General features: G+C 48.2%; 6 protein-coding genes across 6 annotated transcripts; 3 read left to right on the top strand and 3 right to left on the bottom strand.

Moving 5' to 3' along the window:
• Positions 1 to 113: 113 nt before the first annotated feature.
• On the top strand, positions 114 to 1,290 carry ARB_02588 (uncharacterized protein; the record flags this gene model as incomplete). The annotated part of the gene is made up of 2 exons (XM_003011020.1): positions 114 to 377; positions 448 to 1,290. 2 exons carry the CDS (start codon positions 114 to 116, stop codon positions 1,288 to 1,290), a joined length of 1,107 nt encoding a protein of 368 aa, XP_003011066.1.
• Positions 1,291 to 1,603: 313 nt separating this feature from the next.
• ARB_02587 (uncharacterized protein) lies at positions 1,604 to 3,627 on the bottom strand (the record flags this gene model as incomplete). Its single annotated transcript, XM_003011019.1, has 2 exons — positions 1,604 to 3,419; positions 3,491 to 3,627. 2 exons carry the CDS (start codon positions 3,625 to 3,627, stop codon positions 1,604 to 1,606), a joined length of 1,953 nt encoding a protein of 650 aa, XP_003011065.1.
• A 235-nt stretch (positions 3,628 to 3,862) lies between these two features.
• On the top strand, positions 3,863 to 4,495 carry ARB_02586 (uncharacterized protein; the record flags this gene model as incomplete). The annotated part of the gene is made up of 1 exon (XM_003011018.1): positions 3,863 to 4,495. The coding sequence occupies one exon, from the start codon at positions 3,863 to 3,865 to the stop codon at positions 4,493 to 4,495; it is 633 nt and encodes a 210-aa protein (XP_003011064.1).
• A 405-nt stretch (positions 4,496 to 4,900) lies between these two features.
• Positions 4,901 to 6,265, top strand: ARB_02585 (uncharacterized protein; the record flags this gene model as incomplete). Its single annotated transcript, XM_003011017.1, has 1 exon — positions 4,901 to 6,265. The coding sequence occupies one exon, from the start codon at positions 4,901 to 4,903 to the stop codon at positions 6,263 to 6,265; it is 1,365 nt and encodes a 454-aa protein (XP_003011063.1).
• A 1,577-nt stretch (positions 6,266 to 7,842) lies between these two features.
• Positions 7,843 to 9,287, bottom strand: ARB_02584 (uncharacterized protein; the record flags this gene model as incomplete). Its single annotated transcript, XM_003011016.1, has 2 exons — positions 7,843 to 9,089; positions 9,212 to 9,287. 2 exons carry the CDS (start codon positions 9,285 to 9,287, stop codon positions 7,843 to 7,845), a joined length of 1,323 nt encoding a protein of 440 aa, XP_003011062.1.
• Positions 9,288 to 10,401: 1,114 nt separating this feature from the next.
• Positions 10,402 to 11,220, bottom strand: ARB_02583 (bZIP transcription factor JlbA/IDI-4; the record flags this gene model as incomplete). The annotated part of the gene is made up of 1 exon (XM_003011015.1): positions 10,402 to 11,220. A coding segment is annotated over one exon (819 nt), but the record flags the coding sequence as incomplete, so codon positions are not given.
• Positions 11,221 to 13,748: the final 2,528 nt, after the last annotated feature.

Below are 13,748 nucleotides of genomic sequence, written 5' to 3'. Positions count from 1 at the left end.
TGCCTACTGTTAGTGCTTTGCATTGGGCTTCGTTTACCGGCGCGTTCTTTGTTCACTTTCCTTCTGATACCTAGAGTGTTTTGATTTTTGATTTCCTCTTACGATACGCTACAATGACGGGCCTGTTTGGCAACATCTCCTCCAATACTGCCGCAGCGACCTCCACAACAACGGGCGATATCTCAAAAGACGTAGCCCTGGTTGCGCCGCCAGAGGATAGCATTTCAGACCTAGCCTTCTCCAGTCAGAGCGACCACCTAGCCGTTGCATCATGGGACAAGAAAGTGCGCATCTACGAGATCAATGAGCAGGGGATGAGCGAAGGAAAGGCCATGTTCGAACACCAGGCACCCGTTCTTAATTGCTGCTGGTCTCCGGTACGTTCTTGAGGGTAACCCGCCGTTCAAGGCATATATATCCAGCTGTACATGCTAACCGTTCTTTTAGGATGGCTCAAAAGTGGTTGGTGTCGGAGTAGACAAAGCTGCCCGTATGCTTGACCTTCAGGGTAACCCTACCACTCCTGTCCAGGTCGCTGCTCATGACGCGCCCATCCGAAGCTGCTGCATGATTCAAAACCCGGGAAACTCGGCTCAGCCGCTCCTCGTCACTGGCTCGTGGGATAAAACCGTTAAATACTGGGACCTAAGGCAGTCTACCCCAATTGGGACTCTACAGTGCCAGGAGAGAGTCTACTCCATGGACGTTAGCAAAACTCTACTCGTTGTTGCCACAGCCGACAGGTATATCAACATCATCGACCTCAATCAACCAACGAATATCTACAAAGTCATGCAGTCTCCACTCAAGTGGCAGACACGGGTTGTGAGCTGCTTTACCGACGGAACAGGGTTCGCTATAGGAAGTATCGAAGGCCGATGCGCCATTCAATATGTTGAGGAAAAAGACTCGAGCTCGAATTTCAGCTTCAAATGCCACCGTGAAACCCCCCAGGGCCAATCAAACGTGAGCAACGTTTATTCTGTCAACTCTATTGCTTTCCATCCTCAACACGGCACATTCAGCACTGCTGGGAGCGACGGAACCTTCCACTTCTGGGATAAAGACGCAAAACATCGTCTCAAGGGTTATCCATCCGTCGGAGGCACAATATCCACTTCAACATTCAACAGAAACGGTAATATTTTTGCGTATGCCGTTAGCTATGACTGGAGCAAAGGTTATACTGGCAACACCCCCCAGACACTGAACAAAGTCATGATGCACCCAGTCACGCCGGAGGAAGTAAAACCAAGAGCAACATCGGCAAATGCACGAAGGAATAGATAATCCCATTTTGTTTGCTTTCATACTTCTTCCTCAAACATCCCCCTTTGACCGTGATCTCACCTACATACTCCGTAGTTTTCCCCTCTGTTCTAATGAAAATGACGAACATCATGTACTCTTGTAAAGCGCAAAAACTTCAAACTGACATCCCTATGATAATTACAACTACTTCTACCTTACTGATCTCGGAAACAAGACTTGGGGTGCATTTACACATGTCCTTTAAAAGAAACGTCTAATAATAGACTGGTCTGACTTGCTATAAATTAGAAACTAAAAAAAAAAAAAAAAAAAATTCTAATCCATCTGCTGCTCAGGACGTTGGTAATGTCACCTGAGAAACACCCTCAGCAACCTCCTCCACGGCCTTGTCGCCAATTGAAGCTGCTACAGCACCCGCTCCATCCTTGGCTGACGCCTCTACAGGGCCTTCACTGCTGGTAGCTTCGTTAGTTTTGGATTTCTGCTGCTTCTTCTTGGTCTTTGCCGCCTTCTTTGCCGCCTGCTTTGCTTTCTCTTCCTCCTTTTTCTGTCGCTCAGCTTGAGACCCGCCAAACATTTCCCTCCACTCGTCGGCCTTTTTGACATCGATGTTGCTGAAAAGGTACTTCGCCTTACCGACGCGGTGGCCAGGCTTGATAGCTGTAGGCTTCCACCCATCTTTGATGTCATCGAGGCTTGGTATTAGACCAGCCGGGGCGTTCAACTGGTCAAGGATAGAAGCGGAAGTCGCAGGGAGATATGGACAGAATACGCTCGAACAAAGATGAATCAAATTCACCACAATGCCAACTACCGCTGCGGCACGTTCCGGTTCATTCGCAATAAGCGAATTATCAAGCTTATTAGCCTGGATTAGGCCATTTCCTGCCTCGGCGATCTTCATGGCTGTAACAATGCCAGCACGCAAGTGAACCCCTTCCATTTCATTGATGTATTGGCGTAGAAGGCTGGTTACTTCCTCAAGAGCTGGGTAGAAAGGCTCAGAGACAGTGAATTCCGGGATAACCGAGCTGTATGCCTTTGGACTAGCAACCAGCTTAACAACTCGGTTAACCAGGTTACCAAGTTTCGCAAGTAACTCTCCGTTATTACTGTCGATAAAAGACTTCCATTCAAATTGTGTATCTCCGGTTTCTGGGCGATTCTTAAGTAGGTAGTATCTCCACACATCTGATGAGACTCCTGTTTCCTTTGCATTATTGCCGAAAACTCCAATCCCACGAGATTTGCTGAATTTTCCGCCTTCATAGTTGAGATATTCAGTTGTACTTAGATGGTGTAGCATCGTCCACTTGTCCTTAGTACCCAGCTGACATCCTGGGAATATAACAGCATGGAATGGCACGTTATCCTTCCCGAGAAACTGGTACAACTGGACATCTTCTGGGTTCCTCCACCATTTCTCCCATTCAGAGGTATAGTTGGCAGTGATAGAAGGGTATCCAATACAAGCCTCAAACCAAACGTATAGAACCTTCCTCTCAAATCCATCTAGTGGCACGGGCACGCCCCATTTCAAATCTCGTGTGATCCCGCGAGGTTGAAGGCCTTCCTTTAGCCACGACCCAGTGATAACACGGCTATTCTTTGGCCAGTCTCCCTTTTCAAACGCAGTGGCTACCCAATTCTCAATTTCAGGCTGGAGCTTGTCTAGAAGGAGAAAGATATGCTTCGTCTTTCGACGAATCGGGGTAGCGCCATCGACCTTGCAGCGTGGGTTTATCAGATCAAAGGGATCAAGCAGGTGCTGGCACTTGTCGCATTGGTCGCCTCGAGCGTCATCATAGTGGCAGCGAGGGCATTCACCCTCTACAAAACGGTCGGCAAGGAATGAGTCATGCTTTTCACAAAAGGGTTGTTCCGTGGTTTTCTCTTCTAGATATCCATGTTCATAGAGTCTTTTGAAGATACTTTGGGATATCTCAGTGTGGGCTTTTGTTGGCGTGCGACCAAATATGTCGAATCCTATATTGAACCACGAATAGACTTCCTGGTGTATTTTGTTATACTTAGAGCAGAGCTCCTCGGGGGTGACGCCTTCTTCCAAAGCCTTGGTTTCGGTCGCGGTGCCGTACTCGTCCGTTCCACAGACGTAAAGCGTTGGTCTGCCGCATGCTTTATTATACCTATGTAAAGACTCCTCGTGTTAGTAGCAGTCGGTGAAATTCCTCCCAAAATGCTCACGCGGATTACTGACCTCGAAAACACATCGGCACTCAAAACGGAGCCAACAATGTTACCAAGATGCGGGACGTTGTTCACATAGGGCAAGGCACTTGTGATGAGGATGTTCCTTTTCCCCTGCTGGGGTAGGATCTTCGCTGTTGGCTCCATAGTCGAGTTCAAGTTGCCGTGAGAGAAGTGGGATAGATGAAATTTAGTGGGGGGTGGGTGGTGTTTTTTTAACTCGTTATCGATGAGGCTCAAGCGTAGAAGTCGAAGAATTGGCGCTTGTGACTAACAATTAGTTAACTTAACTAGTTAACTAACTAGTTAACCCACAAACGCCTCCAAGACAGCTCTTTTTTCCGTGACAACGAGCTGTGCATGGCAGGTCTGACACATGGAAATGGATAATGGCCATTTTCTCGATGATATCCTTGGCCTCGAAGACGAGTTTTACGCAGAAGGCTACCGGCTAGGGACGCTTGACGGGACAAAGGCGGGCTTCAACGAAGGCAGCGTCTTCGCCGTCGAAAAGGGCTTTGAAAAGTTCCAAGCCATAGGGAAGCTCTACGGGAAAGGGATAATATGGGCGAAGCGGTTACCAAACCAGCCGGAAATTGTGAAAAGCAGCACCGTCCAGCCGCCTCATACGAGCAGCGATGAGACCCGGGACAGTGTGTTGTTGAGTGGTGATGCTAAGTTGGGTGAGCTGGAGGCACGCCCTATACCAGCGCAGGATCTGCCGGCCCTTCCCAGCAACCCACGACTAGAGAAACACATCGCGACTTTCCTTTCGCTGGTGAACCCCCTCACATTATCTATGGAGAACAATGAAGAAGCTGTGGCCGACTTTGACAATCGATTGAAAAGGGCTGCGGCGAAAGCGAGGATCATCGAGAGGATGCTCGGCGAACCAAGCGAGCATACCGCTGAGCGCTCTGCGGGAGCCAGCAACATCGAAGATATCAACTCACTGCCAGCTCATCTCACTAGTAGCCAGCAAACTCGAAACTGCGCCCCCGTGGTTCAGCTTTGATCAAAGCTGGGGACTCGGTTCTTGATGGGAAGGGGTGTCTTCCATTTCTCTCCCGTTCTACTTGGCTCAGCGCCTTCTGACATCAAACACACTGGCAAAATGCTCACAACTTTGGCCATAGATCGCTGGTTAATAAAATGCCTTCAATTCATTTCAAGAATATAACTATCTAGGCTGTTAAATGCCTCAAGTAAAATTATGAATAATTGTTAACATAACTAGCCAACATTAGTCAGGTAACTAGCTAGTTAAGCGGCCATGAATAGTTAACTAATTTACTACCAAAAAAAAAACCAGTTAACTAGCTACTTAACATGCCCACTTGAACAATCTTTCCTTTTGAGAAGCATCTCTAGGTGCTTCTGCCTTTTCTGTTTTCTCTATCTCTAGAAAAGCAGTTTCAGCATGCCTATCAAAATTTCCCACCTTGCAGACCTCACACCGGCGCCGCAAGAGAGGTTGTGGCATTCATGCCCCCACCCTCAGCTCCCAATTGTTGCAACTTGTGGCGCGGATAAAATTATTCGCATCTACTCTCTCCTAAATTTCACGTTAATTTCCTCAATAACTGGCGGCCATAAGCGGAGCGTCCGCTGTTCGGCGTGGAAACCCGGCTCTGGTGAAGAAATTGTCCTTGCAACTGCAAGTTTTGATGCAACTGTCGGTATATGGAAACGGTGGGAGCGGCTTCAACCCACCTCTACCAGTGTGTCCCAGGACCCGGAAGCACACGACGACGGTGAGGATATACTCTCTGCCACTGGGGATGAAAGTGAAGACAAAGACGACTGGACGTTTGCTGTTGTACTTGATGGACATGACAGTGAGGTGAAAGCTGTCTCCTGGTCATCCTCTGGCTCTCTCCTTGCAACCTGTTCTCGTGACAAATCAATATGGATATGGGAAGACCTAGAAGATGGCGAGAGTAACTTTGAAACCATTGCTGTTCTGCAGGACCATCAGGGTGACGTTAAGTGTGTTTCCTGGCATCCAGACGAGGATCGCCTCGCTAGTGGTGGCTATGATAACACCGTTCGACTATGGAGGGAAGATATAGATGATTGGAGCCAAGTTGCCTGCCTTAACGGCCACGAAGGTACTGTGTGGTCGGTTGATTGGGAAACATCAGCACCCTCTGGAACAAGTACAAATGATATACCAGGCATGTCATCCATCTCCCGCTGCGAGGAATCATTACGACTGAGGACAGATACCGGTCGGCATGAACCACGGCTTGTGTCCTGTTCAGACGATAAGACTGTCCGTGTTTGGAAGAGATTGTCAGATCCAGTAATATCAACACCCCAGACCTTGGACAATAGTATACGCGGCACAATACGACCCAACTCCATCGAAGAGATGTGGGTTCAAGAAAGCATTTTGCCGAATGAGCATGATATGTCAATCTACTCCGTTGCGTGGAGCAAGGTTACCGGTCTTCTTGCGTCTGCTGGCGCGGATGGAAAGATAGTAATATATCAAGAACGCCGAAAGCTGGGTCGCCACTCTGGTGGTGAGTTGGGTGAAAATGCAACTGAATCTCAGAGAGATACTACTCTTACGGACGAACAGCAGGATCCAGGCAAGTCTAGCCCGGAGACGGAATGGTGTATTCTATCTACAATAGAGGCAGCGCACGGCGTAAACGAAATAAACCATATATGCTGGGCAACGAGAGGAGGCCTGAAGGCAGATTCACCAATACAGGAGATACTCTTAACCACAGGAGATAATGGCATTGTAAAGGCCTGGATATTAAAAACGGGTTAATATTAATTAGTTGATAAATAGTTAGTTATTGAAAATATTAACTATTAACTAAATCTAATTACTATAATGACTACAGGATTATGCGATCAGAAGGGCCGGTCACTGGAGTTTAAAAAATTCTATATTTGATAGCTAAATAATTATTAAAGGAAGTATGAGCAGACAGCATTGAAGTCCTCAGTTTATACAGGTATTTAGCTATAATTTGATTAATGGTTATTCCATTGCCGTTTAGCTATGGTGTATGATCACGTTTAAGCATATACACTAGCCCTTTATTAGTACTTTCAATTGCTGCCTTACACTGCTTTAACGGATAATTTGAAACCTGACGTCCTTATAGACGCGAGATCATGTCATAAGCTTATTCTTGTCCTATAACTATGACTTCGGTCACAACACCGCAGGGGATGCTGTAAAGGATCTCCAACTCAGCAGTTCAAGCTTATTACGGTTAACATCAACACCTGGACAAATCTGATACCCTGGGACTTTGTCCAAGGCCTTTCCTCTTACTTTCATCACACGCAGGACTCGAACACCAGTTGACACCGAGGTCATGTTTCCAGGTAGCTACCAAGCTCAGTTGACTATATATAGCTAATCATCTTACTTTTAATCCAGTCCCCCGATTCCCCTCCACACACAGACCAGGAAAGCCCAACATTATATATTTCAGATTGTATGAAGTTGGAGACATGGAGGAAGGGACGACAGAGCAAAGAGAAAGGTTCTTAGCGGGAGTGCCCGAAGATACCAATAGATACAGATATTCAGGGCTAGAGGACGCTGAAATAAAAGTCTATGGGGAACATAGGAGCTCATATGTTATCTGCACAGATGTCCCTCAGCCTGAAGTTGACAAGATTGATAGCAAACATCTGGGGAGGCTTGACTACCAACGTTTCTTACAAATAATGGTTGTGAACATGCCCAGCGTCCCACATGAAGAAGCTCTCAGCCGCTTCAGTAACCTCGTTACCTTAAAAGCGGATAGGATGCTTTAATGGCCCTATCAATCAATTGACATAAATAAAAACAACTTGTAATATTGATATTACCTCATGGGAACGGGACATTATGCCTGCTAGACATCATCCAAAACCTAGATCCAAAAGTGGTACAAGAGATGAAGATATTTCGGGGCAAGAATGGCCAGCCCGCAAGAGTGAAGGGTGTTGACTTGGGTATACCTTTCTGAGCCATGTTGCTTCGTTCGCCCAATATGATACAGGGAGAACGTGATTTTAATTTTTTTTTTACCACGAAGGAGCTCCTACAACTGGCCGAAGCTGTACGGGAAGATATGGATCATGGTATGTGACAAGGAAACAATAAAAATTCCTTCCAGTCAGAAAATAATTAACATGAATATTAATGGTAGGCGGGGATTTAAAGTTGTAGAAACATTGGTAACTAGTGCTGAAATAAAAACAGCGTAATTTCGTAGCGAGCTTTTCTCTCATTTCTCTAGACATCTGTCGGGGTTTAAAGCCATCGAGTTTATACAAACAGTACGAAGCGTTCTATATACATGCTGGCGGAATCTGAGGCTGCTCAACAGGAAAGGAGAGATTCTAATAGAGCTTATTAGGTTTCCAGAAGCACGATGGCTCAAAGTTTGGATCTTCAATGTCTGTTTGTATATTTTGGTCACCAGGGGTGGCTGGATCTGTTGGCTGCAATGCAGAAAGTGTCCTCAGCTGGGAGGGTGGCGTACATAGAAGATCCCTGTCAGGCTCAGACGGAGTCCTCAAACTTTGAGTTTCACCATCTAGCAGATGTATTGAGCTATCTCTCCTGGAAGATAGAGTGTTTAGGTCTAGCGTTTCAGACGGAGGGTTCTTTGGTAAATTAAAAGGCGGTGGGGAGCCATAAAGGCAATACTGACGGCTGAACGTAGATGAATAGCTGGGTAATTGCAATGAAGGGACTTTTAGTGGTGTACTAGGACCCGGTGCGAGTGTTGGGTTGGAGCTTTGACATGTGAGCCTTTTCTGGCTACGCTGGTTCAAAGAACGTTGGACATTATCATCGCCCGCCTCACAGTCTAAAGGATAAGAGCCACGGTTAGGTGGGTATTGTCGTGGGCGTGGTATTGTAAGATGACTGGTATAGTCACAACTAGATGGGAAACCATAAATAGCTGGGTGAGGTATATCCTCAACACTTGGCCAAGGGCGATTTAATATTTTGCCCAAGCTGCCCCGCCTCTTGTGCTCTGTATCCCTTGATGAAGGGAGAAGTTCTTCATGAAACCTTGGAGATAAGAGTATATTCGCCCCCCTTTTACTGGCCCTTCCGGAACGATAACATTGCCTCCAGGATGGCTCTTGGGTCAAGGTCTCCCTTGACTTTGAATGTTGATAATGGTGCGGTTGGGCTTGCAGGCAAGCAGCGCTGGTAGGGTGGGAAGAAGGGGGTATATTGGTCTGATACGGTATTGGAGATGTTTCTGCCGCTTTTCGAAGCAAGCCTTCGAGAGAGTATGACTTTGGTGAGGGATGTGTTTCAGTGTGTTCAAAAGTGTTAGAAACGTATGCGTTATGAAACAGCATATCTTGCACTTTTGAGTTCATTTGGGAGGAGCCCGCGCTGATAGAACGTCTAAGCTGTCTGGAAACGCCGTCTGCCTGGCAGGGCTCTTTGGGATCGCTTGATGAGATTTTTGAGTTTGTCTTGGACCACGTATAGTATGTAGTAGACTGCTCACTTCCGGCAACATTACTCCCAGCCTCTGACAAGGTCCTTTTCCTGCTATAATTGGGGTTTCGAGGTCTTTGTTTGCTCCAATTAGTGGGAGAAACAGAGTGTTCAGGATCCGCTATTGAACATGGTGATGCTTTATTTTTTATGGATATCGGCAACTCTAGATCACAGGGGCGGTTCTTTAACTGCTTACAGACAGGACGCAGTGGGCTTTTCGGCTGCGAAGGTGAAAAATACTTGGAGATAGTGTTCTGCTGACTTGGATGAAACGGATTCCTCTTGTCCAAGTCTGCGCAGTGGGGTATCGAGTCATGGCGAGTCTTTGAGTGAGAAGATAGGAAGTTAAGCTCGGGGAAAGAGAGATCGGGAACTGCTGATGAAGGCAATTAGTAGATAGTAATAAGACAGGAAGGGTGGGGATATCTCACGTTCATTTCGTATAACCGGAGACGAAGCTCGGCCGCGTCTAAAGAGGCCACCAGCAGCTACGCTAAGCTTCCCGAGTGCATTAGCAATGTAACTAGCACCACCTATGTGGCTATTATCCGTACCGTAAGCCGCTCTTGAGAAATATTTGGAGGTTTAAAATTATCTTTGATGGCTGTGGTTCCGGATCTCCGGCAAGATTCCAGCCGTCTTATCTGACGATGGGTCTTGCTTGGTCTTCGCGCTGTTCTAGGCTCGTACCGATCTTCCCTCGTTTTACGCCTAGGCTGGCGCTGGTATCGTGGGCTTTTGCCCAGTCTGTTAGGTCTAGGGCTACTGTGCACGCCCATCTTTGCCGGTTTGCCAAGGCTAGTATTATTCTGAGATTGGGATATCAAAGGTTGGCAAATTAGAGTTGACCTGGGTATATGTGAGCTTGTCAGCTCAAACAAGAGAATAGCAGGTCAAGGCCGTAAGCCCAAGGTTGATTCGAGTACCTGGGGCGATATTGGGCTGGTGTCCGCAAGAGTATGCGACTGAGTGGTGGGCAACTTAGTTGTCACAGGCCAAGTGATAAGGTTAAAACCCCAAAAAGGGTAATTCAACGTCCTCCCAGAGAGGCAGCTTCCTCTCTGAAACGGATATTGAGTGTCAATCAGCAGGATCTCATTAGCTCTAATGGCGATAGTTAAGGACCTTACAATCTCCATCACTGGGAGCCTTCCCTCAATTAACTAGACGGATGGGTCCTAAGATAGAAAACATGTAGATTTAATCGTATCTCTTGGGCTTGTGGTGCAGTCGTCCAGGTTGCTTAAATGGGAGGGATTTCAATGTTAACTGTATCTCATTTAAACCGCTATGGAATATAGCACTATCAAAGAAGCTTCCAAGATTAGAAACACGAGAGGCTAGCAGGGCTTTTTTCTCCAAGCCTCAACACCAGTTTAGCCAAGGTGAGTATTTAGATACGCAAAACTCAGTGATAAAGGGCCGTTTCTTCACCGCTTGTTGTCCTGACAAGTTCGTAACATCATGTTTTGTCCTTCAAGCCTTGCGACCTGAAGTTTGAGTTCGTCCCGTTCCCTGAGGGCATCCGCCAGCTGTTTCTCTAGGCTACAGATTCGATCTTCCTTTCTTTTGCGAAATCTGCGAGCAGCCATGGTATTACGGTGCCGTTTCTCGTTGGCGATTTCCTCTGTAGAACGACTATCATCATCTACACGTGGCCGTTTACGGTTGCTGCTTGACTTGGTGGTTGAGCTTGAAGATGATTCGGGGCTGAGACCAATTTCGGGGACAGTGGTGCTCGAAAATTCGGGTCTTGACAGTGGAGTACGGGACGAATTCCTTGTTGTTACTGTTGGGACACTATTCACATCACGAAAAGAGTCCCCGGCATCGCCGGCTAGGTGGATATCAAGGAGGCATGAATCAGAGTCTTTCATGGAGTGTAAGGAGCCGTCCTTAGACACTGGCGTTTGAATGGGACTATGATCGATGGATGGTGTAAGGATCTGACTCTGGGAATTGCTTAGATTGAGTTCCCCAGTAGAAAGCAGTGCTTGCAACGGGTCGTCGTAAAGTTCCCAACTCTGTGAGGACAGGTCTAGGATATCCTGTCCTGTAGAAAGAGGGTATTGATCCTGGGTAAGGTATGTTGTATGATCTGTAAAGAAAGCGGCAAAATGGTCTGGTGACGGGAAAGGGGAAGAAGAATGCGCAATCGGCGGAGCAAGCGAGGAAGAAGTAGGCGGAAAAGGAGAAAAATGGTTGCTGATACTTGTTGACGAGGACAATGAAGGATGACTGAATAGCGACTGAGAATGATTAGGCGCGCAGGTACCGAGCTGGTCGCAATCAAGACGGCCACTTGGTAGTGGAGACGAGGCACGGCTGGAAGAATCCGAGGGTCTGACGAACGAAGCCGGCTGATGCACAAGCAGTGGCCGACATGACGAGATGGTGGAGGGTTAACGGAGTTCTATCAAGGTGTAACTGAGGTTCACAGCGCTTGGAGAGCCACGACTTGAAGGCAGCAGCAGAGCAGGAGGCGAGGGCAGCGATGGGCGTCCGGCTTCCGGCCTTTATATAGATAAAGATAGTCGCCCTCGGGGTCGCAAAAGGTACGGCTGAGCTAAGCGGCTTAGTCATACCCTTAACGGGCCAGAGGGACATCGAGCGGATGACAGCCAATAAAATAAAGGCGTTTGACCCACTAACAGGGACGTTAATCTTGGCATCAACATCACAGCCAATAGGAGCTGCCTAAAATGAGTCATTCTTGCTCACTGTGAGAAAAGTTCGAGATGCCGAAGCCGCGAGACGAGAAGGAAGGAGCCTAGCCTTGTTTGTGTTTAGGCGAGATGACGATCAGCAACGCTTTTCAGCCCTGAAGACAGACCGAGAGACAGATGGAGGAGGCATTGGGGGGGGGTTTCTGACGATGTCGACAAGTTTTGGCTCCTTCATGACAGCTGGGAGTTCAGATCGGCAAATATGATATCTTCATTGCCCGTGATGGATAGGATAGATAACTAGTTTGGATGAGCGATGGGATTCTCGGGATGCTTACTTACTCTCTAGGTTTGACCGAGGCGAGGACTCTCCGTCGGCTTTTGGCGATGCGACACGCATCCGCCCAACTTGACCTGGGCTACGGCATATATATATCCAGCTACATCTGGGCAGGAAGTTGAAGAAGCCCCTATGCCATGGACGATTACGCTAGAAGGCTCAGAATTACTCACTCTTACTCTTGCCAGGTTAACAGCCTCGAAGGAGAGGGATTACTAGGAGAACTGTGATGGCCAAGACATGGGTAAAAGGCGTATGCGTATGGATAGATATCTATAACTGGACGCCCCTCACTAACATATCCGTAAGCCCCTTCGCTAGGTAACTGACTGCCGACTATGTATGTTAACAGGGCTAACCTAACTGAACTGGGTGACAGGCAATTGCTCTACAACCTCCCTTTCAAGTCAGGGCATAATACGGAGTATTCCTTCTCTGGTTGACCTCCCCAGAGACATCCCAGATGTAACTCAAAGGTGCTGAAACAGCCAACTACGCAGCTAGCTAATAATTTACAGGCTGGTTAACTAACTGGGCAACTCAGCTGGATAATAACTATTACCCGAAAGCCATTTTCCAACCCTCATGCTTCGCAAGGGCCTTGCGGTGGGTGGAAAAATGGCCCGGGGTTGCTGGACTTAAAAAGGGATGGAAGGCCTGGGTAACTTTCTGCCGGGGCTTCTGAGGTTCCTTGAGGGTGTCAAGAGTGTCAAAAAGAGGCCGTCTCGGAAGAATATAGGCACTTTCTCATCTCTTCCGTCTCGCTGGAGCGGCCGACGATCATGGAGGCTGCATGTGCCAAGCTCAACAGGAGCCTGCTTATCTTCGTGTCAGAGCGTGTGGAGTGGCGAGGGGGGGGGGGGGGGGGGGAGGGGCCAGCAGGCGCATCGTCCATCCATCCACCGCATCCCATCCAAAGCCGCTAGTTATCTGTCCAGAGAGAGAGAGTTCTAAGATGCCTGTATGTACACAGTACATGCACTGCGCTGCACTGCAGCCTCCTGTCGACCCAGCCAGTCCGCGTCCCCCATCCCCGTTCCCCCAGCCTATAGGGGCAAGGAGAGATAGCGAACAAGATTTGTGATGGTTCAACCCTGGACTTGCCGACGGGCCAGTCAGCGGGCCAGGACGGAGGGCTAGTGTGCAACCACTGCAGCGCTCTCTTGAGACTGTGGACGAGATGCTGGGTATCCAAGGCTGCCATCGCGGCGGTCGACCGTCGAATGCTGGCCAGAACGCCGAAGCAGCGGCGCCAGGAGGAGCCATGGAGGGGAGACGAAGATGCGAGGGCTGCCGCTTCTCAGACAGACACAAAGTATCTATGGGGTAACCCGCTACCTCGCTGCAAGTTACTCCTGGCTACGCCGCTGCCCCCAGCTGGATGGCCTCTTGGAGGAGAGGAAGACGGAGGAGGGCCCTTTGCTGTCCCGTCTCAGCCGTCATGCTGCCCTTATCATATACTAACTAGTTAGCTAGTTGGTTAACTCGGGGAAGCCCGCTGCTTGTCTCTCTGGATGGAGTCGTTAGTCGGGCTGTTTGGCGTGCTGGCTGCTGCTACGCCGGACTACGAACTCGCTGCCCTGACAAACCAACCACCCGACTCGACCTTTGGCTGTCATGTCAACCTGCTAGCTAGCTAGCTCATCCGTCCGTCTCGCACACACACAAAAAAAGCCTTCTTTGCTTTTCGCAATTTTTTTCATCTTTTTTAGTCTTTTTTTTTTTACTTCTTCCTTTTTCTTCTTCTTCTTTCTTCCTCCCCTCCTTTTCC

Source organism: Trichophyton benhamiae (assembly GCF_000151125.1).
Source record: "Trichophyton benhamiae CBS 112371 chromosome Unknown contig01462.26, whole genome shotgun sequence".
Classification (NCBI taxonomy): domain Eukaryota; kingdom Fungi; phylum Ascomycota; class Eurotiomycetes; order Onygenales; family Arthrodermataceae; genus Trichophyton; species Trichophyton benhamiae.
The sequence above is the reverse complement of the archived record's forward strand: the minus strand, read 5'-3'. Positions and strand labels throughout refer to the sequence as shown.